The 25,707-nt window shown below is 48.5% G+C and overlaps 1 protein-coding gene across 13 annotated transcripts in view; it reads right to left on the bottom strand.

Moving 5' to 3' along the window:
- VDR (vitamin D receptor) overlaps positions 1–25,707 on the bottom strand; it is a 64,876-nt gene that overhangs the window by 21,225 nt on the left and 17,944 nt on the right. For 6 of the 13 annotated variants that reach the window (XM_017853165.1, XM_017853164.1, XM_017853160.1 and 3 more), the window contains 3 exons: positions 20,925–21,005; positions 17,239–17,386; positions 4,171–4,301 (listed from right to left, as the gene is read on the bottom strand). In XM_017853165.1, the coding sequence (XP_017708654.1) occupies positions 4,171–4,301; positions 17,239–17,386; positions 20,925–20,943 (298 nt within the window). In that variant the 5' untranslated portion in view covers positions 20,944–21,005. Of the gene's footprint in view, positions 1–4,170; positions 4,302–17,238; positions 17,387–19,699; positions 19,719–20,924; positions 21,006–24,573; positions 24,730–25,707 lie in introns of those variants that run through there. The other 7 variants (XM_017853168.1, XM_017853169.1, XM_017853167.1 and 4 more) reach the window with 4 other exon arrangements.

The raw sequence follows: 25,707 nt of genomic DNA, 5'->3' as shown, positions 1-25,707 counted from the left end.
GACACACACTGTGTTCCAATCCATCTGAAGAGTGTGAAAATAAAATTAAATCACAAAGCTTGTAAATTACCTACTTTAAAGAGACAAAGAAAGTTCAAGTTTAACCCTATAACATGATTCCTCCAAGTCACTTGCATCAAATAGCAACCATCATCTTCTATGCAGGTAATAGAGGAAGAAATGCTGAGATCTAGCAGTTTCAAACAGGCCCAATCCATAAGCCTTCTGCAAGGCAACATTGCTTGAGGACTGAATAAGTCTAAAGTCTTTCACATATGCAAATGCACTGTGATTTATGAAATAATTTGTTTAAAGAGCTTGTTAATTTCATAGGAAACTTCTTATCATTTTTTTCAATGGATTGAACCTAAAATGTCATTACTATCATGTAGGAAGACACTATATAATATATGAAGCCATTGACCCAGAATAAGAGTAAACAGATTCTGAAAGAGTGTTGGACTCTTTGGTGATTAGGTGTCTGAAGTGCATGAGTTTTGGCATATGGACTTTGTAAAACCTACATGGTTGCTCAGAAGCTTGTTTTGACTTCCTTTTAAGCTCCTTGCTCAGTGTGAAATAATTTTGTGCAAGTTATTCCCATGCAAGACATGTTCTCTCCCTAAGGAAGTCAAGATCTGCAACATAAACAATTTGAAAACATTTCAAGATGCCAAGGATGGCCTAAGAACAACCACAGGAAGACGACATAAAATTTTTCCAAATGAATGGCACAGACATGATCAGGTTTGGGAGAATCTTACTGATCTATAGACCTGTGGAAGATATACAGAGAGAAAAAAGCATAATGAGGAGCTAATATTAATTTATTCCACACATTTATTGAGCACCTACCATGTGCCAGGTACTTTGCTAACACCAGGGAGAAAAGACATACGTCTGTAAAAACATCAAACAAGTTACCATAATGTGTGGTTCTGTGCAGGACAGGTATAGTATAAGCAAAAAGCAAGAACTCAGGACATTTCTTGGGTTCCCAGGGTATAAAGTCAACTAAGAATGGAAAACAGAGAAAATGAGTCTTTGGTGGGACCAAGCTCTTTTCAGTCCATCTCTTAGAGCACGTGAAAGTGCCTGGAAATGCATAATGGAGTGAGCTCCGACCCACTGGGGCCACGAGAGGCTGCCTCGGGTGTGGCCCACAAGCCTGAGCTTTGGAAGCAGACAGACCTAGATTAGAATGAATGCTGATACCATCATCTTAATAGCTCAGAGCCATGATATTTTAATTCCTCTGAGCTTCCTCAGCTATTGAAAAAATAAAAGTATTTACATATTTAGGGAGTATTGTGAGAATTTCAGACGAAAATGCAAGTGCCTGACGCGTTATCTGACTCATAGTAGATGGTCAACACACGGGGTTTCTGTCCTCATCCTTTCCCTTCCTGTGCCTCTTCTATGGAAGGCCCATCTTCCTGCCCCGCTGTCAGGAGCCTTGGGCTTTTAGCTTCCTTCCTGTGGTTTTACAAATATTGAGATACTCAGTTGTCTCTGGGATGCTATGCCTTGGGGACAAAATCCAGCCCAGATAAGAAATGAGCAGCTCTCCCAGGGTTCTGAGGCTGGAGGACTTCACACTGGCAAGGCCTCCTAAAGCTGGGCTAACCTGAAGCTGGGAATGATGTCTCTTCCTGGACGATCTTCCCTTTGGGAAAGTAAAAAGCACCAGGACATTTCTGTTTTAACTGGATCCCCGCTCCACCAGCCCATCTGGAACTCAGTACCATTCCCTGCACTGGGATGAGGAGGGTGGTGTGGTGAGAAGCTGCCTTGGGCATACAGCAGGATGGGGACATAGGACTCCACAGGAGAGAATTAGGCTGGGGTGGGGGTGGCTGACACATAGCGTTGATTTAGGGATGGGATGGGCATCGCTTCTGGGCTGCTGGGTTCCCACGTGGTAGGGTGCTCCTGGGCAGTGCCCTCTGATTTACCCCAGGCTGGTGCTGCTCTTCACCACGGATGTAGCGCTGTCTATGGGGACCAGGAGGCAGGTAGAAGGGGACGTGAAGTCTGATTCTAGTCCCAGCTTGGCTACCAACTTGCTTTCTGATCCCAGTCCTGAGGTCTTTACCTTTCTGAATCTCAGATGATCCTTCTATTCTAAGTCAGTAGGACATCCTCTTCCTCCTGAGGTAGGAGAGGGGCCTCTTGGGCATCAGTGAGCTTGGCCCTGAGGGGAACTCTTGCAGCAGTGCCTTACAAACTGCAGCAGCGGAATCTCATGCCAGTCTTGGTTAGCTGGAGCTTTAGAAACCAGGCTCCCTGCTTTGCAGAGGCTATCTTCTCTGCGGAGATGGGACTGTGCTGAGCACACCTTGTTGGTGCCCACCCTAATGCCTCACCCTGAGCAGGGCCCACTGAGAAGCCCCATAAGGCACCCAGGCCTCCAGCCTCCACTTCTTACTCTCTTCAGGATAAACACAGGAGCCAGGGCGTGGCAGGGACTAGGGTAGAAGAGATCAGCGTGCCCAGGCCTGCACACTGTGGAGGTGCGGAGAAACCACAGCCCTGGAAATACCTTCCAGGGCTGCCAGTGTTGGCTGGGGAGTCACCAGATGAGGAGGGAGGAATTGTGACCCACAGAAGAGGATCCAAGGTCAAGGCCCAAAGAGGAGGCCCAGGGTGAGGGCCTCAGCTCTGCCTCTGTGTCCCAACAACAGAGACTTTTTATTCCCATTAAGGAAGAAATTTGCTATCCTCTAAGCCCTGTCCTGTGACTCTTCCTCTGTCCCTGACACATCTTCCTGTTACCTGACCTCTCCCCATTCCCCACCACCCCATACGGTCCCATAGCCAGGAGGGTCTGCATCTCAGCAACATCCCCACCCCACTCTGACTCCTCAGACACACAGCTAGGAGGGCCTGCGTTCTGTCCTAGGGCCTGGTGGGGATCTGGATGCAGACAGCAGACAGGAGTGAGCAAGAGAAGGAGAGCAAGGAATGAGTGTGCAGAGGGCACCCATGCCCAGCTGGCCGTGCTCCAGCCCAGAGAGGACCTGGCTGGCCCCTCCCAGCATCTGCTGAATTCAGTGGCTACTCTAGTTACCAAATAACTGTCCTAGAGCTCCGATGCAAAGTTCAAGTGTTGTTTTCAGTGGTGGGTCAGAATATCCATGTAAATATGCCACGTTGATCTTCTCCAACCCCAGAGTGGGACAGGAAGCCCTATAGAGTCACTCCTCTTTCTCCATCTGGATTCAGAGGGTCGTCCTAGAACCCAATGCATCCTCTGGCAGACTCTTTCCTCCTGGTCTCTCCCTGGCACAAGCCCTCAGATCTGTTCAAGGCGCCAGAGAGGCTGGGAGGCTGGGGTGGGACAGAACGTGGATGCCAGCTATGCTCTGAATACTAATTCTCCCCATCACTCCTGCCCTTCCCAACCCACAGCAGCCCTCTCTCCCCAAGCCCAGAGGACCTGGGGGTCCTTGAACCTCATTCTTCCCTCTCAGTCCAGGTAACAGGGAGCTATGAAAAAAGAATGACTCCTGACCCAGGAGTAGAAGGGACTCTTGAAGGCAGTGTCCTGCCTCTCCTTCCTCTCAGGCTCCACTCTGGAGGGACCCTTCCAGGGCCTCTGACACCAACACACAGATCCTCAAGAGGTGCACAGGGCCACTGAGTGCATCTGACCCTGGACTTCCAGCTGCCTTGTCACCAGCTGCTGGTCCCATGAGGCCCTGGCCCCAGACGCTGGCAGCTACACAGGAAGGGCCAGGCAGACCCTCCGCCCAAACTTGCAGGAGAGTGGCAATAATTATAGTGGCAGAGGTAAAATAGGCCCGTGTATCTACGTTCCGACCCATTAACAACACCCCTTCTAATACTGACCGCCTGACTCTTGCCCCTTATAATTATAGCAAGCCAATATCACCTACACAATGAGAGTCCTTTACGAAAAAAGCTTTACCTATCCATAATAATTTCTCTACAAATTTCCCTAATCATAACCTTCATAGCTACAGAACTAATCTTATTCTACATCCTATTTGAAACCACCCTCATTCCATGCTAGTCAAGTTAAATTATGGGATCAGGTGGTTGTTAGTTTTTGGGCTGTGAGTGTTAGTAGTGGAATATTCAATGAGCCTAAGGCCTTTCCCTGACTCCAGCTCAGGCCCAAACCCCACCCAGCCCCTGGACACTCACACTCCTTCATCATGCCGATGTCCACACAGCGTTTGAGCCGGCAGGCCTGGCAGTGGCGCCGGTTGTCCTTGGTGATGCGGCAGTCCCCGTTGAAAGGGCAGGTGAATAGTGCCTTCCGCTTCATGCTTCGCCTGCCGAGAGAGCACACAGCCTGCCCTGGGTCACTGAACTTCTGGCTCCTTGCCCTGTGACCACGGAGACCTGTCTTCTGGGCCCCCTGGTCTCCATTTCTCCAACAGAGGACATGGGGCCCACCCCAGCTGCCAACCACTCTTACCTCTAGGTTGGGCACCAAACGATTCTTACTTCTCCTTTCATTGCCTGCCCAGCTCCCATCATGGCTTGTACTTACTTTTTTTCTTTTAATTTTTTTTTTTTTTTTTTTTTTTTGTGGGAACAGGGTGTTGCTTTGTAGCCCAGGCTGAAGTGCAGTGGCATGATCTCGGCTCACTGCAGTCTAGACCTCCTGGGTTCAAGTAATCCTCCTGCTTCAGCCTCCGGTGTAGCTGGGACTACAGGTGCATACCACCATGCCTGGCTAATTTTTTGATTTTTTTATAAAGATGGGATCTCACTATGTTGTCCAGGCTAGTCTGAAACTCCTGGGCTGAAGCAACCCCCTCTCCTAGGCCTCCCACAGTGCTGGGATTACAAGTGTGAGCCACTGTGCCCCGATTCTTTTTTTTTTTTTTTTCGAGGTGGAGTCTCGCTCTGTCACCCAGGCTGCAGTGTAGTGGCTCACTCAGCTCATTGAAAGCTCCACCTCCCTGGTTCACACCATTCTCCTGCCTCAGCCTCCTGAATAGCTGGGACTACAGGCGCCCGCCACCACGCCCAGTTAATTTTCTTTTGTATTTTTAGTAGAGATGGGGTTTCACCGTGTTAGCCAGGATGGTCTCAATCTCCTAACCTCATGATCCACCCGCCTCGGCCTCCCAAAGTGTTGGGATTACAGGCGTGAGCCACCACGCCCGGTCGCACCCCGACTCTTATACTTACTTTTACAGTACTCTGCTCCCCTTCCCATTTTAAAAAATTACACAGGAAATAATGCAAGTGCATTTCCCTAGAAAAAACCTTTTTAAATATTGAAATCTCCAGAGTAGCCAGCATAGTAACATTTAATGAGCTGCTATGAGAAGTAAGGATGCTAGTCTCAGCATGACGTCTTCTAGAGTCTAGAGACCTGTGACAGGAATAGCTCCTGTTCTGGGGATAGACATGCACATGGAAGGGAGAAAAGGCCCAAACCGTAGCTCTAGACATCCCAGAACCTGCCCAGAAATAGAAGGGGCCAGACAAACAGGTGGAAATCCTGAGGCCTGGCCTTGGATTTTTGAAAGGAAGAGAAAGCAGGAACTCTGCAGGAACAGAAAACCAGAGCTGGGCACGGTGGCTCACGCCTGTAATCCTAGCACTCTGAGAGGCCGAGGTGGGCGGATCATCTGAGGTCAGGAGTTCGAGACTAGCCTGGCCAACATGCCAAAACCCCGTCTCTACTAAAAATACAAAAATTAGGTGGCCATGGTGGTGCATGCCTGTAGTCCCAGCTACTTGGGGGCTGGGGGCTGAGGCAGGAGAATTGCTTGAACCCAGGAGGCAGAGGTTGCAGTGGGCCGAGATCATGCCACTCCACTCTAGCCTGGGCAACCGAGCAAGACCCTGTCTGAAAAAAACAAAAACCCAAAAACAAAAAAACCCAGAAAACTACTAAAGTGTTCTTAGCTAGAAAGGTGGCACCCTTGAGGCCGGGCGTGGTAGCTCAGGCCTGTAATCCCAGCATTTTGGGAGGCCGAGGTGGGTGGATCACGAGGTCAGGAGTTCAAGACCAGCCTGGTCAACATAGTGAAACCCCATCTCTGCTAAAAATACAAAAATTAGCGGGGCACGGTGGCGCATGCCTACAGTCCCAGCTACTCGGGAGGCTGAGGCAGGAGAATCGCTTGAATTTGGGAGGTGGCGGTTGTAGTGAGCCGAGATGGCACCACTGCACTCCAGCCTAGGCAACAGAATGAGACTCTGTCTCAAAAGAAAAAAAAGAAAGAAAGAAAAGAAAAGTGGCACCCCTGTAGCCTATGTAAGTTGTGTGCGTGTGTGTGCGCACAAGTGTGCAAGTTTAAGGGCTCATTTTCCTAATTTGAACATTCTCTCCCACTGCCAGTCATACCACGTGGACTTTGGGAGGCTGCATAAAGGACACCTCCCTGAGGCACGTCCCTTGAGGCTTTTCATCATCCGTGTCCTGAGAGTCCTGTCCTCCTCCCAGCCCCAGCAGAAGTGGGCCCCACTTTTCTGACATAGTTAGTTGGGGAAAGGTGGTGGCGGAATCACCGTCTGCATGAGCAGCAGCATCTTCCAAGGAACTGCTGAGAGTGAAGATGCCTAAGCCTTCCCAGCCAAAGCCCAGCCCCAACCATTTCCTTCCTGGAAATGAGCTACTGACATCTGCTCAGGGACCACGCGTTAGTTAGGATTCTTGGTAAAACATGACTCACTGTTCATGTTCATTAGCACACACACGGGGTTGAGGGCAATCGCACTCATCAATTGACAAGCTTGCTCTAGCAAAGGGACAGCTGGGGACCACACCGACTCAGCCCCCGGGACAGAGAAGAGGTAAGAGTAGGGCTCTGCTGGCAGTCCCAGGCAGGCCTAGACTCTTAGATCCATAAAGGGCCCAAGAGACTGTCAGTGTAACTCCTTCCCTTTATACATGGGAACACTGAGGTTAAGCAGCTTATGGGTGAGGATGTTCAGCAAGAAGTGCAGGCTTCTAGGTCTGGAAGTCTTAGGGATCTGAGGCTTAGCCTTTAGCTTCCTGGATTGTTTTCAACCCCAGAAACTTAAAGTGCTCAGTGAAGTTGATGTCCTAAACAGCCCCAGGTGGCTCAAGGCCAAGAATGACCCAACAGTCAAGGAAGCAGCTGCTGTTGGTTTTGGACCCTGACTCTGGTACCCTGCTGTGACGACCCTCATCACCCAAGGGGCCTACCGCAGAGCCGGGGTTGTCAGGGAGGTGGAGCAGCACCAGGCTCTCAGGGGCTCCTTAGCTCCAAGTCAAGCCTGCCTCAGGCCCAGTCCTAACCCTGCAGTAGCTAACAAGAGAGAAGTTATACGCCAGGCTTTTTTCCATCTTTGTGGAAACAAAAAGCCTTTTGCCTTTCACATCTATTTGTTTACTGCCGCTTTTCTGGAGGGACAAGAGAATATGGAAGCACCTTGAGAACTGTTAGCGTTCCCCAGAAACGAGATACAATCATCCCCACAGGGCACATCTGTATATTCCAGGACATGAGATTGGTGTCCCTCCCACCAACCTTGTGGTTCTTGAGGCTTCGTCTGTCACCACAAATGCTCAAGCCTCAGAATGCCCGTAATTCTCTAAACTTACTCAAGGACCAGAAGTTTCTATTTCAGAAGAAACTCATTTCCTTTTTTTTTTTTTTTCAACAACCAGGCATTTCGCTCTGGTCGCTGAGGAGCTGCTCCTTCCTCCCACTGGCTGTTTTGTCTGGCTCAGAGCTCTTCCTGTTAAACCTGCAAGGCCATGGGCACCAAGAAGACAGCACATCGTCAGCCTAGCCCAGCCACCACCTCCAGTGATGTGAACCAAAGCCTCTCAGCAGACCGGGCCCAGGGCTGAGAGCTTCCTGAGGCCCCAGGGCCTATCAGAGGCCCCGTCTGTCCTTCCCCAGGCTCCAGGGAGCCTGCATTTGACCCTCACTTGGGGGCAGCTCCAAGTGGAGCCAGCTGCAGGGTTGCCTGAAAAGAGATTCCAGTGCTTCCCCATCTTTCTCTCATCTTTCTCATGTCGCTTTAAATATGAAGCTCCATCTCAGACGTCTATACACAGGAGGGTTGGAGATTGTCACTCAGCCCCACTTTGCCTGACAACAGGAATGAGGCTAGGAATGGGAAGAGAAAACAGTGCAGAGCTGAGTTAAGAGAAAGTACTGGGACTGGGCGTGGTGGCGTGAGCACGCCTGCAAGCCTAGCACTTTGGGAGGCTGAGGTGGGCAGATGGCTTGAGCTCAGGAGTTCGAGACCAACCTGGTCAACATGGTGAAACCCTGTATAAGATTAAAAAAAAAAAATTTAGCCAGGCATGGTGGCATGCACCTGTGGTCCCAGCTACTTGGGGGGCTAAGGTGGAAGGATGGCTTAAGCTGGTGAGGTCAAGGCTGCAGTGAACCAAGATTGCGCCACTGCACTTCAGTGTGGGTGATGAAGTAAGATCCTATCTCTAAAAATAAAAAATAAAAGAGAAAGTACTGGGGGTAAAAAAAAAAGTTTGGTGCTCTTGCTTTTGCTTAAGAGTTGTCATATGAAGCCCGAGAACACTGAAAAAGAAGAGAACACCGTTATGCTCTGGAGCATGGGGTCAGTGTTCAGGGTACAGAAGGCTTGCTCGCCAGCTCCAACTGCCAGACCCAGGGGCTCCCTGGAACTCAGATCCCAGAGCTGGCCTTTGAGGTGTGTCTGGCCCAACATGTCTGTTTGCAGGGCCACAGATCCTCTTGGCTCAGAGGTCCTGTTCTTCCCTGTTCTCCCGCCTTCCAAGGGCACTTCCACGTGTGTGGCTGTCATTTACTCTCTGCCCACGAGGAGTCAGGACAGCCAGACTGCCCAGCCCTGGCTCTACGCTTTGTCCTGAAGGTCCACACCCTACCCTGCCTTCCTCCCAATACTAATTGCCTGTGAGCTGGTTTGGATTTGAGAAACAAGAGCTTCAGGTTTCCATGAGAGCCCATTGCCTCAGCTGCTCTCTGAGCCTGGACCCTGTCATCCTCTGGTTAGTTGGCATTTATACCCCAGCTCAGGAAGGGGGGTAGGGGTGGGGCAACCAAGCTAAATATAGATGCAGTTTCTAGAAAGCCAGGGGTGAGAGAGGACATTGACTGATTCTCATGCCAGAGACCAATTTATCAAAACAGAAAGAGACAAAAACCTCACAAAAGCATCAAGAGCCTGGGGCCAGGGCCTCAGGCCTGGGACAGTTGGGCCTTTCTCCAGTAGGTGGCCTCTGCCAGCAGAGACACACGTTGCATAACCCAGGCGTAGGGTCAACTATCCCCTCTGGGCTCTGTCTCCACCGCACTGAGTGTCACAGAGATCCCAGCGCCTGCTCAGGATATAGGAACTAGTGAAAGCTCCTGATCTGAAAGAGCTATGTGAGGCGCTGGGAATGCTAACTAGATTGATTATGGTGATCATTTCACAATGTATATGTATAGGAGAACATTGAGTTGTGCATCTGAAATACAGACCATGTCTATCTGTCAATTATACCCCAGTGAATCTAAAGGAATAAAAAGACCTACATCATTTGATAGGGGCCTACATGTATGTGAGAGGCAGCATCAGGGGGTTCTCCTCAGGTGGGTTTAGAAAAACATTAAAGGACAGTTCACACTGTAGAAAAGAGCACAGACTTTTGGTTTTTTTTGAGGGCAACTGGCAATGTGAATCAAGCATGTTAAACGCACAGACATTTTAACGCAGTAAAGCGACTTCCAGGTATTTATCCTGTGGGTAGATCTTTCCATGGGCCCAACAGTGGTTACTGCAGCTCTGTCTGGAGAAGCCAAAGACTGAACCTAAATGCCCATGACAGACGACTGGTTTTTTCTTTCTTTCTTTTTTTTTTTTTTGAGACGGAATTTCACTCTGTCACCCAAGCTGGAGTGCAGCAGCACGATCTGGGCTCACTGCAGCCTCTGCCTCCCAGGTTCAATCAATTCTCCTGCTTCAGCCTCCCCAGTACCTGGGATTACAGGCATGCGCCACCACGTCTGGTCAATTTTTTTTGTATTTTTAGTAGAGATAGGGTTTCACTATGTTGGCCAGACTGGTCTCAAACTCCTGACTTCAAGTGATCCACCCACCTCGGCCTCCCAAAGTGCTGGGATTACAGGCATGAGCCACCGCGCCCAGCCAGGACTGGTTTCTTTTCTTACGGAACCTCCATATAATACGCTGTGACTATGAAAAAGAAATAGGAAGAATACTGAAATGGGAATGAGCTTGAAGAAGTGTTCTTTAGTAGATAAAACCAAGATGCAGAATGGTGACGTGTGTGCACACATACACGCAAACACACACATACGCACTTTTACATAAAGAATCTGGAAGCGAACACGATGATCTGGCAACAGCGACAGCTTCCCGGAGGAGGTAGGGAACTAAGAATTGGGTTGAATAGGTGATTTACTTTTCACTTACATATCTTCTTAAGCTGTTGGCTTTTTTTTTTTTTTTTTTTTTGAGACGGAGCCTTGCTCTGTCGCCCAGGCTGGAGTGCAGTCGCGCGATCTTGGCTCACTGCAAGCTCCGCCTCCCGGGTTCACGCCATTCTCCTGCCTCAGCCTCCCCAGTAGCTGAGACTACAGGCGCCCGCCACCACGCCCAGCTAATTTTTTGTATTTTTAATAGAGACGGGAAGCTGTTGGCTTTTAAAAAAGCCGTATTATGACATTACATCTAAAAAAATCCACTACCCACTACAACTACCTAAACATTAAAAATGAAATACAGTATTTGGTTAGATTGATCTGTTTGAGTTTAAACCTTAAAGCACAACCTTGGCCAAGTTACTTAACCTTCCCATGCTTTAGTTTCCACATCTGTAAAATGGGAGCAACATTTCAGAGAGGGTTGTAAGGACTAAATAAAGGAAAAAGGAACAGGACCTGGACAAAGGAAACCCTAAATAAAGGGAAAGAAGAGAAACTAGCAGAAAGAGGCAGTGGGAGGGAGTGCTGAGAGTGGGTGAAAGTAGATTTTAAAGTAGATTTTAACCATCTTATTAAGAATTTCAGACCCTGGAAGCAGACACCATGTCTTAGGCCTGCTCTCTGGGTGCCTAGCATGGGAGCCTGCAGGCAGCAGAGTTTGAAACCATATTGCTGTTTTATATGCTATAGCTCCTGATGTCTAGAGCCATAGCCCCCTGTGCTAGTTACAGCAACCACTGTCCAGTTCTGTTGAGCACCAGCCAGTTCTACCAGCCAGCCTGTTGAGTTCTGTTGAGCACCAGTCCAGTTCTGTTGAGCACCAGCCAGCCTTTGACTGACATGAAGCTCTCTCAGAGCCCTTGACCCAGCCCTTCCCTCTTCATACCTCCTTCTGTTTAGGAACCTCTTTTCAGAGACCACTGCCAACACATCACATAGTTACACTTTCCAAGTTCCATGTTAGAGGAAAGGAAGAAAGGATCGTCTGTCCACAAAACTAAGACACTAAAAAGGGATAATGATACTAGTGATCACCATTGGAAGCTTTCTAGGTCAGTATTTTATATACTATCGCCAATGTTCTCGACAACCTTTTGGGTAGGTATTATCCCTGTTTTACAAGTGACACAAAAAGGCACAGGAAAGTTAAATAACTTGCTTTAAGTCACACAGCTAGCAAGTGTGAAAGCTGGAATTAGAATCAAGATCTCTTTGACTCCAAGGAATCTGATTGATATGGTTTGGCTCTGTGTCCCCACCCAAATCCCATCTTGATTTATAATCCCCATGTGTCGAAGGAGGGGCCTGCTGGGACATTATTGGATCATGGGGACAGATTTCCTCCTTGCTGTTCTTGTGATACTGAGTGAATTTTCACAAGATCTGATGGTTTTAAAGTGTGGCACTTCCCCCTTCACTTGCTCTCTCTCTCTCTCCTGCTGCCACGTAAGACAGGCCTTGCTTCCCCTTTCCCTTCCGCCATGATTGTAAGCTTCCTGAGGCCTCCCCATCCATGCAGAACCATGAGTCAATTAAACCTCTTTCTTTATAAATTAGTCAGTCTTGGGTAATTCTTTATAGCAATGTGAATATGGACTAATACACTGATCTTCATATATACTATGGTCCTCATCAGGAATGTACCATCTCTCAATCCAAGCTAGAGCAGCAGTCAAAAACATGCTTTCCGAAAGTCCAGGAGCATGAAGCAGAGGCTGTTTGAAGGACTCCTCTAGGACAAATCCCCCTAGGGATTCAGGCAGTCTCTAGAAGGATGCTTTGGAAGTGTAGGGTCACATCTGACCATGCTCTCCACTGGCCCTGTGTAACCCAAGCACAGGGAAGATCTCAAGTGTGTGCTGAGTGCAAAGTCATGCAAATGAGCCCTGATTAGAGTGCTGAATTTCAAAAGAAATAAAAGAGTGACAAAAAGGTAATGTTAAATCCTATCCTTGCAGCTGTCTTTCTTGATAGCTTCAGTGACCTTCCCTCTCCAAATATTCTGGCCTCCTCGACCCAAGCTTCTGAACATTACTCTTGGACCATCCATAGATCATCCCACTCATTCTCTTTCATTCACATCCATGAACATCTGTGAATGGAGGCTGGCTGCCAAACTGGACCTGGACAAAGTCTCTCCAGCAACACTGACTTCTTGGTCACTCATTTACTTGTGCCCATAGAACACCCCGTGTGGCTGTTCCTCCCTTTTTTCTCTATTTTCTCTCCTTTAAGCAGTTTAGGTTTTAAATTCCTGGACATCTGCCCTATTTCTCTGCTTCCCTTCACATCAGGTTGCTAGAAGAGCCACAAATTTCAGTGGGGTGACCTTCCTGAATGCCAGAACATTCCTCATGTTCCTGGATCCTCGCCAGCCTACCTTTTGCCCCCTGCACTCCGCATGACCCATAATTAACAAAGTCCTCATGGAGCTAGCAAGCGAAAATGCACTTCTCTGCACTGTCTTTGTTAGCTTGTAGCTTGTAGCACACAGCAGTGCAGCGTCCTGATTAAAGCATCCCAACAGGGAGGAAGAAGACAAGATAAGCAGGCAAACGATGACCTATTTCTCATCCTGCTTTCCAGGATCAGCTCTTAAACCTCACCATCCACCTTCATTCTCTTCATCAAAGGGTTTCCTCTGATTTTCTTCTCTGTCCATTACACCTTTCCTTTATATCAGATCCCGGACAAAGTCATCCATGACCATATTCATCCACATGCATATACATACATGGATCATCCGCTATATATATCATTTGGAATAGACCTATTCCAAATGTTTTTCCTCCTCTGGCTCTTACTTATGCTTTAGTTGTTAACATATAGCCAAGAGGTGTCTGGCCATCTACAAGCCTGCCTGTGCCAACCTTATATTCACACTGGAAATATCATCTTTCTCTGAGGATGTCCCTGTATTCCAGAATATCAAGAAGCACAAGCAACATGAAAGAGCTGGCAGGAGGAATTGACCAACAATGGCCTCTAATGCCCAATCATAGATCGATAGAAGTGTGATCCCTCTCTAGTCTTCTAACCATCATCACACTTCAGCTAGATTATGAGTCTTAGACTAGTTTTGATGATAACAACTAGCTCCTAGAGCAGTTTAGTTAACTATCTTAGAAGCCAAACCAAATACTAGATGGTTAAATGGGATTGAATTACTGGTTTCCAGGGCTTGGAAAACAGCTGGTGACCCAACATTCAAGCAATGCTGTCTATGAATAACTAACAGGAAAGGGCCAAGCAAGCTCCTTGAGAGCAAGGACTTAGTTGCTGTCATCTCTGTGTTCCCAAGGATGCAAGGATGCAGCGCCCACCATAGAGAAGGTACAGACCACTGATATTGTCCTTGCTTCCTGGGATCAAATTTTCACAAACAGATGTAAGCAACCACAGGGTTCTCAAGCAACTATGTGGACCAGACCAAAATGGAAAACTTCCAAATAAAATTTGGATGAAGCAAAGAAGGAGAAGCAGGCATCAAGGGTGGAAGAAGAGGAAAAATGATGTATGTATAGCTGATTCTCATTATTCACGGTAGTTATGGTCTATAAAGTCACTGTGGACACTGGATTACTGAATATTGAAACATTGTTCCTGGGGGAAACACAGGGTGAGGTTTCTGCAAGCCTCTGGTCACAAAATTTTCGTCAACTGATCAACACATAACCTTGTCTTATGTGAGTTTTCTGTTTAACGACATCTTATTCAATAGATATTGTTGATTTGTTGATTTGTTGATGTTGTCTGCAGGAAGCTTGTCTAACACACCTAGCTTCCCTGAAGGCACATCACAGCCTTGCACTTAGGAACACCAGACAGCAGTGCAGCACTACACTTGGGAACTGTTTTAAACAGCAAAGTCACCAACAAAAATCACAAAAAGGTAAAAAAGGTGGCACTAAATAGATTGTGAAGACCTTGGCTGGGAAGATAGGTGCCAAGCCATGCGAGTTTTTCACTGCTCTGCACATGTTCACAAATGACCACAAAGGGGCTGCAAGTATTGAATTTGGTAAATTTTAGCAAGTGGGCAGATTTGCAAATACAGAATCCATGAATAATGAGGATTGACTGTCTGCGTGTGTGTGTGTGTGCACATGTGTGTTTGTTTATTTACATATCAAACAAAATTCAGAACCTTGCAGCTGTCTTTCTTGACAGCTTCAGTGACCTTCCCTCAAGTTTCTGAACATTACTCTTGGACAATCCATAGGTAACACCACTCATTCTCTTTCTTCCACATCCTCAAGCAAGTGACAGACATGTTGGCCCTTTAGAATGTAGCAGTCTGACTTAGTCATTAAGACAGGGACAGTAAAGATCTAAGTAAGGTAGACTGAGGACAGGGTAACAAGACAAAACCAGTCTGCAGCCCATAGTGCCAGGCATTGCAGGCAGTGGTTGTGACCAACAGCCAGCAACAGACTCTAAGGGCTCTTGTCAAGGTGGATTGACGGTGGGTTAAGGTGGCATCACGTGCCCACAAGCAACACAGTCACTCTGTCAGTCTGTGGTGACACAGACTACAAACATACCATCCTTGTTCATTCTGCCATCTTCCACACTCAAGCCTGGGGCATGATAGGACCTGTCCTCCCTCCACCCAGATGCCTCACACATTCCTGTCCTGAGGATTCCCAGCCTAGTGGTGTGTCCAAGGGCAGCAACCACAGATGCACAGCAGTCAGAGCCACTCCAGTGAGGAACTGGCGTTCAGTATGTCACCACCCAACCAGCTGCCATCTAAGATTCTCATTTCCCAGAACTGGATCTCAGGGGGAAGGAGGCCTAGGAGGAGAGAGTGGATTTGAGGGTAGAGACTCCATAACCAAATGTTTTGGTTGCAGATTGACAAGATATGATCTTTGGTGAGAAACTCCATATTGACAGCTCCTAGCCCAATGCCAGATCATAAATGCGGATTCAAGTCTGGTGAGGGAATGAGTGAAAGAAACACAAGGCCAGACATGATAGCTCATGCCACTAATCCTAGAACTTTGGGAGGCCAAGATGGAAGGATCGTTTGGGCCCAGGAGTTTGAGACCAGCCTGGGCAACATAGGGAGGCCCCATCACTACAAAAAAATCAAACACACACACACACACACGAGGAAAGTGACTGGGTTGCTGGCTGGCTGCGCGACTTTTGTTTATTTTATGAGAGCATGTTTCCATGAAGGGCAGCAGTAGTGGCCCATCAGGCTAAAAAATCTCAGCTTTTTTCATCAGACTGAAAAAGTGTTTTTCAAAGCACTTTTTTATATGTCATCTCATTAATCCTCAGATTAACACTATGTAGCAGAGGGGCTGGATATCAATACATGCATGCCATTAGTTGAGTTAACTAAAGCCTAGAGATGTCAAGGACATCCATTTGAGCAAGGCTATCCCATAAATTATTGCCATGGCCAGCACCCCAGACCACGCCTTTCTGATGGGTTTCATGGTAGTAAGCAGGCTCTGAGGTGTGCATTAGATTCCCCTTTCATCAGCACCCAAGGCAGCCCCCCAAGTCCCAGGACCTGGCAGAAAAGGGTCCATGTGTCACCTGGGACACACAACCAGGGCTCTAGAAGGCCCACCCTGCAGGATGTGTGGACCTCTGGCCCAAGGATTGGCAAATGCAGCAACAGGACTTAGAGCCAGCGATGCTGCTTGTCTGGTTCCCCGAGCTGGGGAGTAGGTTGCCAGGAAGCGAAGCGGGCAGTCAGTGCCAGGCCAAACAGGCAATTAGCACCCACAGAAATCCCGCTGCCCAGCAATTGCTCAAGGCCATGAAACTCTGGGCCTGCTGATTCCTGGGGCAGAGGGCAGGTGAATTGGGAGCTTGTGTTGACAGAGAGCCCCCAAGTCCTTGAGTAAGAGTCCCACATAAGCACCTGGACTTGAATTCACTGTGCCCCCAAGGCGAGGAGAGCGCTCCAGTTTAGACAACCAAGCCGACCTCAGCATCTTCCTCTGGACTTGATTTGTGCTTTCCTCATTTGATGGTTAGAGCCCTGCCATAGTCACCTCCGGTCTAGACTGCTAGACAGAAGCTCTGTTTTGGCTGCCTTCTTTCAGGCTACTCTCTCTGTCTCTCCAATACATGCCAAATGCTAATTTCTCACGATTCCCAGTTCCCGCCCCAATTCACCCCTTTCCCACCCTCCCACCCTGGCTTTGGATGGGAACCTCCAGTGCTTTTCCCACACCTATCACACCTGTAATCCTGGGCTCATGTAAGGGGAGTGTGTTGGTAAAGAAACTGGCCCTGATCAAACAGGAATGCAGGTACATTCCTGACACTGCCTGGGTGTTCCAAGGTTGACTTTCAGACCAGGACAAACAATCCTTGGGTGAAGAAGACACGGATACAGATCATGATGACCCGACAAGAGGTGCCATTTCCCATGTTCCAAGAAACAGTTTGGATTGGATGGAAAGGCAAGCTCTGAAGCCATGTTCTTGGGCTTTCCCCAAAGACATGTCTGTGTCTTGAGTGAGGAAGCTATGATCATCAACAGGGAGGAGGTTCACTCTGGAAGGATGGACACATGGGTTGGTGCAGGAGGCTGTGGGTCACAGGTGTAATGGAAAGATAGAGACCCACACAGCAACCTCAGGAAAGCAATTTCCAAGTGAGTCAGAGGACACATCTGGAGCTGAGAGGAGGGAAAAGAAGAAAGCACTCACCAAGACCTTCCTGCTCCTATGACTGTGAGCACCGCATGTTCCATGGACATTGCAAGGAAGGAGACGTGAAAAATTCAAGGGCTCCCTTCATGGAAACACCTTGCTTCTTCTCCCTCCCTTTCCCTTGGGGAGAGCCTGGGAAGAAGCCTCACCTGAAGAAGCCTTTGCAGCCTTCACAGGTCATAGCATTGAAGTGAAAGCCCGTGGCTCGATCTCCACACACCCCACAGATCCGGGGCACATTCCGGTCGAAGTCTCCAGGGTCAGGCAGGGAAGTGCTGGCTGCCATTGCCTCCATCCCTGTAAGAAGAGTAAGCAGGCCATGGTCAGAGCCAGAATCAGTGCCAGGGCCAGCTGGCATCCTTGGTGCCACCCACCCCTAGCCTCATCCCACCGCCCCCATCTCCCACCCCCAGGGAGCTCAGCAAGGGTTGGCATCTCCCCAGGGCCCAGGCCTGAGCACAGTGCCTTTTGAGCCCTCATATATGATTCTCCCTACAACATGGCTTGGAATCAGCTGTCTGGTTTCAGATGTTGCATCTGTCAGGCTAACTTGGGTTTAGTGGTTCATCTCTGCATGCCCCCACTGTCTGCATTGGAAAAGGTGTTTTACTTCCAGGGTGCAAGGATCATATGAATGAACCCATGCATACTACTGGCACTAGCTCTGCCTCAGGCACAGACCTGAACCAGATCAGGGGCTTCTATCCTGCCCAATGCCCCCTCCAAGGGAAAACGAGAGTCCTCCCTCAGCCTCAGCACCTACATGTGAAGAGAAACCCTCAGGCCTCCTCCTCTTGAGGGTGAGGAGTGATTTAGGTGATTTAGGTGCCCTGGTCATTCCAGCCCCAGCTCCTTGCAACCATAAAGCTCAGGGCTAATAGGCTTATGCCCCTTTTGTTCTGGTACCAAGATGATCAAAATTTCAAGATACTTACCCCCTTTTTTGGGCAATAATACTTAAAACATTATTTTGAATGTCCTTCTGAGTCATGTGAGTCCTATACAATTAATTGTGTTTTCAGAGATGGTTTCTATAAATAGGCATTATCATCTAGAGATGGATTTCACACTTGAGGAAAAGGAGAAGAGACAGAAGAAACGAAAGGCCACAGCTTTGAGAGGGTCTTCTCAGGAAGCAGCTGGCATGACTCTTTCATTAGCCAAAACTGGGCCCTCGGCTTTGCCTGCTGCATCTAATCCTGTCTACTGTTAGGCTCAGAGATGATTCTGGAATACCTCAGACTGCCCTAAAATGCTTTCAGACCCCACTGCCTCCCAGTTCTCCCAGCTTTATCCAAATCCTCAAAAGGGTCATTACAGGTTACAGTGACCCCTTTGACCCAAGGCAAAGGGTCCTTCATGTCAGAAGAAAAATAAGAAAGAAAGCCAGGAAAGAAGAAACAAGAACCCACTCCATCCCAGGGTACCATTTCCTCCTGCCCCTGGGTGACAGAGGCAGATTCTGGGGGCCCTTGGGAGGCTCTGAGCTACTTTTCAATGACTAGGCCCATGATCTCTGATCAAGGGTGTGGAATATCAAAGCTCATTAAGTCTTATTTCACCTTCATACCACTCCATGGTGTAGATGCTATTATCATCATCCCCTTTACAAACGAGGCCCAGAGAAGACCAAACTTTAAGATATGTCTAGAAACTACTACTGCCAAATGAATAAAACAAATACTTTCTAAAAATTCCCCAAAGAGCTTCATACCAAGGGAAAGAAGTGGTGCAGATAAGCAAGAACATCGTATCACCAGTCCCAAAGGGACAGAGGGAATCCCGGTCACAGACAGACCTCGGAGATTCCCTAACCTCATTTAGCTTTTCTTTTTCTGGAACCCTTAATGTATTAGGTTGGTGCAAAAGTAATTGTGGTTTTGGCCATCGAAAATAATGGCAAAGATCGTAATTACTTTTGAACCATCCTAATAATAATAGTGACACTATTGCTAATTTCATTCACAGCTAGACTTATACCTGTTAAACTCTAATGTATATATAACATATACATTAAGTATATGTTATATATACATTAAAACATACTTTTATATAAAGTTTAGCAAGTATATATACATTAAAGTTTAGCAAGTATAAATATATACCTACATATAAAGAGAGAAGCACTTTCAGAAAAAGAACAAAGATCATTGTAGTGATAGCAAAGACATGGAATCAACCCAGGTGCCCATCAACTCTGAACTAGATAAAGAAAATGCAGTATGTGTGTGTGTGTGTGTGTGTGTGTGTGTGTATATACATACACACACACACACATATATATGTGTACACACACACCCACACACACACTGAAATGCTATGCAACCATAAAAAAGAACAAAATCAAGTCCTTTGTCCTTTGCAGCAACATGGATACAGCTGGAGACCATCATCCTAAGGAAACTAAGCCAGAAACAGAAAACCAAATAGCCCATGTTCTCACTTATAAGTGGGAGCTAAACATCATGTACATATGGACATAAAGATGAGAACAATGGACACTGGGAGTACAAGTGGACGGGGGCAGGGGCTGAAAAACAACCTATTGGGTACTGTGCTCTCTACCTGGGAGACCATTCATACTCAAAATCTCAGTATCATGCAACATACCTTTGTAACAAACCTGCACAGGTACCCCCTTAACCTATAAGAAAATTTCAGAAAAAAAGAACAAAGGAATGACTAACAGAAACCTTTGGAGAGATAAGATTGGGGAGGGGTATGCATTATGTAGTAGCAGTATTCTATTTCTTTGAGTAGTGAGCATATGGTATCTTCTTATTACTATTATCAAAACACTACATCTATGTTTTGTACATCTCTGTTTGCATGTCCTTCTGAATATATAAACATTTCATAATTTAAAAACAATTAGAAATAGAAAAGTGCTTGTGGGTCTATCAACATTGTCCCCAAAGACCATCCCAAGTCCAAGCTGACGCCTGCAGGTTTTAGAACATAGCACACAGTCAAGATGTTGCCAGCATCCCGGAGGCCCAATATCATTGTGGGGTAATAGGGGAAACCATCCAGGATGCTTGTGGCTTAACCCTGGGTCAGCTGAGATGCTGCAGCTCCGAGTCATCATGGTGTTGCTACAGAGTCTGGGTCATCCAGGCTCCCAAGTGTCCAGTGGATTTCGTGGAAAACAGAGAAATCAAATGGGGGGAGGAAGGAATATCTGTTAAATCAGTCTGACACATGTTCAGCATCACATGGGCTCATTTGGAGATGCTATGATGCAAGCGAGTTGGAACAACATACTACCACAGCACAGCAACAGGGCAGTCCTGCAATGGGGTGGGGTGCTGCCCTGACATCAGGAAGTCTCCATGCTGGGGGTGAAGGCTGGAAAGGCTGGATTGAGCCGCCAGAGGCCCATTTCAGGGGCGCTGACAGAAGACCCAACCCTGCTTAAGGTTATTTGTTGCTATCAAGAAGTCAGAGCCCAAGACCAGAGTCCACATGTGGAGAAGATGCCCAAGCCTCTGCGGCTTGAAAGCTGAAAGTCCCAGGAATGACAGGCAGAGACTACAGAAGGCAGGAAAGAGAAAGAGGAGATGGGGGCTGAATAGGAAACATCATATGCACAGGAGAGCCCAGCCAGGGTCATGGCCGGAGCCAGCAAGCCCCATCTCCTGAGCCCTTCTCTGAACTCCCACCCGCACCCCACACACTCATGCATCTCAGCTGCAGACTCTGCTGGTCCAGGACCCACCTTGCAAGATCCTAGGTGGTATCCCTTCCTTCCCCTGCCCACCACCTTCTTATGGCCCACCCTTGCCCCTTGAAAACAGAAAGCCAGGGAAGTTGTGGCTAATGAGGAAACACCTACCTGAAGGAGCACGGGGCATGTAAGTGGAGCCCAGGGGTGCTCTTCTATGAGGTCTCACAGATACTTCAGATCCAAAGCCTTCTGAAATGAAGAAGGGGAAACCTTTTATCTAAAGTGGAGCACGGACCGCCTCACCAGTCTCTAAGGAAGTGGGCATGAGAGGATCTTTCCAGGAACTTTAGTCCCCAGATCAGGGACTGCAAACAGAAGTGGCTTGTTGGGGGCAGGCATGCCATGTCATCGCTGGCAGAGATGTGGGGGTGGAGGCTGGGCAGCAGCCAGGATGGCCCTCCCTCGAGGCAGGGAGTAGTAGGAGCCGTGGGAAGGGGTGGCGGCAACCAGCCCCGGGCAGAAGGAAAAAACCTCCCGCCTAGGCACTCCTCCTCCTCTCACAGCCCAGGGTGTCAGGAGGGAAGAAGGGTCTTTTCCTTAGGGAGACCCACACTACCCCCTCCATCTCCAGATTGTAGGCAGCTCAGGAAGCAGAGCAACTGGGCCACGTGGCCCACTGCTAAGAGCGGGAAGACAGCTGCCCAAGGCAGGGCAATGGAGGAGGCGCACAGGAGCTGGGAATGGGGCGGACTTGGATGGCAGCCCACAGCCTTGGCCTCTTGGGACAGCTTCAAAGGCAGGTGTCTGAGATCTCCTGTCTGTGGAGACTGGGTGTAGGCGGAGCAGGTGCTGCAGGGGTTAAATACAGCAATGTATTGCTTTCAAACAGGATGTTTTCTGCCACTTTTAGCTCTTCCCCAGACACGCTCAACACCCCCAGCTGCAGTAGGGCTGACTCTGGTGCCCAGACTCTGGATCTTAGTGGCTGGCGGGGGGGCCAGCAACGAGGCACGGGCAGAATTGTACCCTTTCCACTTCCACTCCCACCCAGCCCTGCTTGCCCACCTGCAGACGTAGACAGACAGACAGACAGACAGACACACACACACACACACACACACACACACACACACAGAGTTTCCTTCTCTGATGCCAACAGGAGGTGACCCTGGCAAAGGCCTTTAAGTCAGACCCCAGATGGGGTATGTCTAGATCCCAGTTTTTGTTTTTCTTTGGAGACCTCTGTCTTCCAGTAGCCTAAGCAGGGAAGGAGGAGAGCTCAAGGGGCTTTCAAGACCTGGGCCCAGTCCCAGAACTGTGAGCCGGCTGAGGCCACTTGCCACCCCTTCCAGCACTACCAGTTCCCAGGGAGCATCGAGGAAAGCACCAGTGGACAATGAGCCGAGATAACCTAAGCTGGCCTGGCCCCCACCAGGGGCATAGGCAGTGGGAGGTGTCTGCTGAGGACAGGCGTGCTGCCACATCCTCCCAAGCCAGGCCCTCCTTTGCTCCCTCTGCTCCTACTGCCCAAGTCCTTCCCAGCTGACCATGCTCTGCAGGGTTCCCCCTCTGGCCTTATTGACTCCTCAGGCTCCTTTCCTGGTGGGCAGGAAGGTGAGGTGGGGACAAGGTGGATGCAGAAAGGAGCACTGCTTTCTTATCCTCAATCCCTGTGGTTTTCAGAGGTCAGAGGTGACATCCAGGTAGACCACCACCTTGGAACTTAAAAAAATGTTTCTGGAGTATTTACTACATGCCAGGCCTACTAAGCTCTGCATACATTATTTCATTTAGCCCTCACAATAGTTCTGTGAGGCAGGGAGCAGTCCTACTTTACAGGTAGCAAAGCCAAAGTTCAGAGCACTCTGAGTGACTTGCCCAGGGTCCCATAGCCAGGCAGGCAGTGGTGCCTGGGGCCAAACAAGGACGGCTGATTGTAGTGCCCAACTAGGTCCTTTTCCAATGATAATCATCAGAGCAGATGCCTACTGCTCTGCACTGGGCCCTGCTCCATGGTTTTCCTGTGTACTCACTTACTTCACTCTCACAACAGCCTCCTCCAGTGGATACTTTATTGCCCCAGGTTAGGGGTGGAAACTGAGGTGAAGGGAAGGTGATCGTCTTTGGAGCTGGATTTGAATCCAGGTAGCTTAGCTCTGAGTCATTTCTGCATCCCTAAGCCCTGGACACCTTTCACTTCCACTAAGTCGGGAGCAATGCAGAGAACAATCCCCAGGTCATGAGGGAAGAACCCGGGGATTGTTCTTGTCCTTCCAAGGGTCCCAGGCCAAGGGATGGCAGGCCTCAGCCAGGATCCATCCACTTTCTGTCACCCAGACCCTCTCATCTGGGAAAATCCCATTCAATGGATGAGCCTCTCCTCCTCAGTCAACTTTCCAGTACTGGATGGTCCTTTTAGGAGAGATATCCTAGATTCGGCCTCTAAGTCCAAGTGCAAACCTATAGGAAAGTGTGGCAAAGACACAAGATGGAAAAGAGGACAGGTGGAAAAACTGCTTAATACCTGCTCTCTGCCACGTCACACGCCCACCCCACCAGCAATTCATGTTCTGAGTACATAGAACATCCCACTGCTTTTGCTGGGACCGTCCCCAGAGCAACCCTCTCCTGACCCTGCTTTAGAAACACCAAACCCCCAGCACTGAGCCTCAGAGAAGCAGAGGGGGAGGAGCTCAACTCTGTAGAAAGCCCCTGGCTTCCATCCCTCCAGGGCCTGCATCCCACATCAAAACCCCTGCCTGACCCTGACCCCAGTCCTGACCTTGCCTTAGCAAGAAATGAGAAGATAACATATTTCCTTCCAGTCACTGAAGCCACAACCATTGCCTCTCCTACACATCTGCCCGTCAGCCCACACCACAGGCGGCCCCATCTTGCGACAGCTTCTGTTAAATGGGCATCCCCAGGGCAGTCTCGCCTACGGCAGTCTTGCAGGGTGATGACTGCCAGGTGTCCTGGGCAGAGCCCTGGGAAGGCAAAAATCAAAGTCCCTCATGGCTCAGTTTAACTCCACATTGACTGGACCCTCCTAAGGGTGGTAAAGCTGTGACTCTGAGAAGGACCGTGGAGTGGACAAGAAGTCTGGTCACTAACGTCTTTTCTAGCTCTGAGAGCACGCAACTCCAAGACTGGAATTCCCGTCATGAGAAGCACTATTTTTTTTTTTCTTTTTAAGAGACAAGGTCTCCTCTGTTACCCAGGCTAGAGTGCAGTTGCACAATCACAGCTCACTGCAGCCTCTAATTCCTAGGCTCAAGCAATCTTCCACCTCAGACTCTCAAGTAGCTGGGGTGACAGGTGTAAGCCATGCCAGGCAAGAAGGCCTTAAATGAGATGAAGCTTTCTCCCTAATCCCTCACTAGCCAGACGAACCCCAACATTCATGCCTCAGTGAGTGAGACTCACTCATCCTTAGATGCCAATGAGCAGGAAGGGCACAAAAGATGTGGCCCCTAATCGACCCCAGGAGAGGGGTTCTCTCTCCGCCAGGTTGGGACTGGGGTGATCTAAACTGGGCTTTCTAATTGTTGACATTGTTTCAAAGTTCCCACTCCTTCTAGAAAGAAATGGAAAGCTAAGCTATTTCCCCACAGAGTGGGAGACAATTCTTTTTCTTCCTAAAATTGCCACACACACAGTCAGCCACGTGTTGGGCTTTTCTAGGAGAAGATATGCCTGTGTGTCCGCCAGCCACAACTGCACATGCACTTGTGCGCACACACCCTTGTCTTGCTATTTTTCATTTCATCATCCCTTAAACTCTGCCCCATCGAGTGCTGAGCACTGCATGACCTACCTGACTTTTTATTTGTCATCTCTTTTTGCCTGGTGCATAACTCAGGTACAGCAATATCATGGCCAGCTAAGGTGATACCCTCTCTTCCTTCTCCACCATCCCCAACGTGTACCCATTTTCTTTGTCCAGAACAGTCTCAGTATCTCCCAGAAGAAGCTGACAGGGAACAGAGTGATAATAAGGGGGAGAGGAGAGGGTTTACTGTATAAATAGAACATATCCAAACTACTTCCTGCCCCGACTGTCTCCCCAGCTCCTTCATACACACACATTTTAAATATGGGTAAGAATGGTTAGAAATTATTTTCTACAGACCACAACGTTCACAGTAAAACCCAATAGATAACATTCAGCTCAGAAAATCTCAAGATTGGAAGGCAACAGCACCACCTAGTCCAATCATCTTAAATTTCTTTTATAATATTCTAGCCAAACAGCTTTCCAGCCCATGTTTGAATAATTTTCCTAGTGGAGAACCACCTCCCATGGCAATCCACTCTCTTTGGATGACTCTATGCTTAGAAAGCTCTGTATCGTGCACAGATGGAACAGCCCCCATGGCTTTCAATGGCTGCTCCTAGACAGCTCTTTGCAGCCGTGTTAGACAAACCTACTAGGCCATTCACACAGGAGCTCTAGAGGAGGGATTGGGGGCCACGTATGGTGCCATATGCACATTAGAAAAAGGAGCCCTGGCCAGGCGCGGTGGCTCATGCCTGTAATCCCAGCACTTCGGGAGGCCCAGGCTGGTGGATCTCTTGAGGTCAGGAGTTCGAGACCAGCCTGGCTAACATGGCGAAACCCCATCTCTACTAAAAAAACACACACACACACACACAAAAGTTAGCCAGGCATGGCAGCGCATGCCTGTAATCCCAGCTACTCAGGAGGCTGAGGCGGGAGAATCTCTTGAACCAGGGAGGCAGAGGTTGCAGTAAGCTGAGATCGCACCGTTGCACTCCAGCCTGGGTGAAAAGAGTGAAACTCCATCTCAAAAAAAAAAAAAAAAAAAAAAGAAGAAAAAAAGAAAAATAGTTAAAAAAGAGAAGCTTCTTGTGTTAAAATTTTCTTTCACCATATGGAATGAGATTTGGTTCCTGGGACAATCCATTCCCAAACTCACTGCCTATTTGG

This window comes from Rhinopithecus bieti, unplaced genomic scaffold (assembly GCF_001698545.2).
Source record: "Rhinopithecus bieti isolate Rb0 unplaced genomic scaffold, ASM169854v2 scaffold_36869, whole genome shotgun sequence".
NCBI classification, from domain to species: domain Eukaryota; kingdom Metazoa; phylum Chordata; class Mammalia; order Primates; family Cercopithecidae; genus Rhinopithecus; species Rhinopithecus bieti.
The sequence above is the reverse complement of the archived record's forward strand: the minus strand, read 5'-3'. Positions and strand labels throughout refer to the sequence as shown.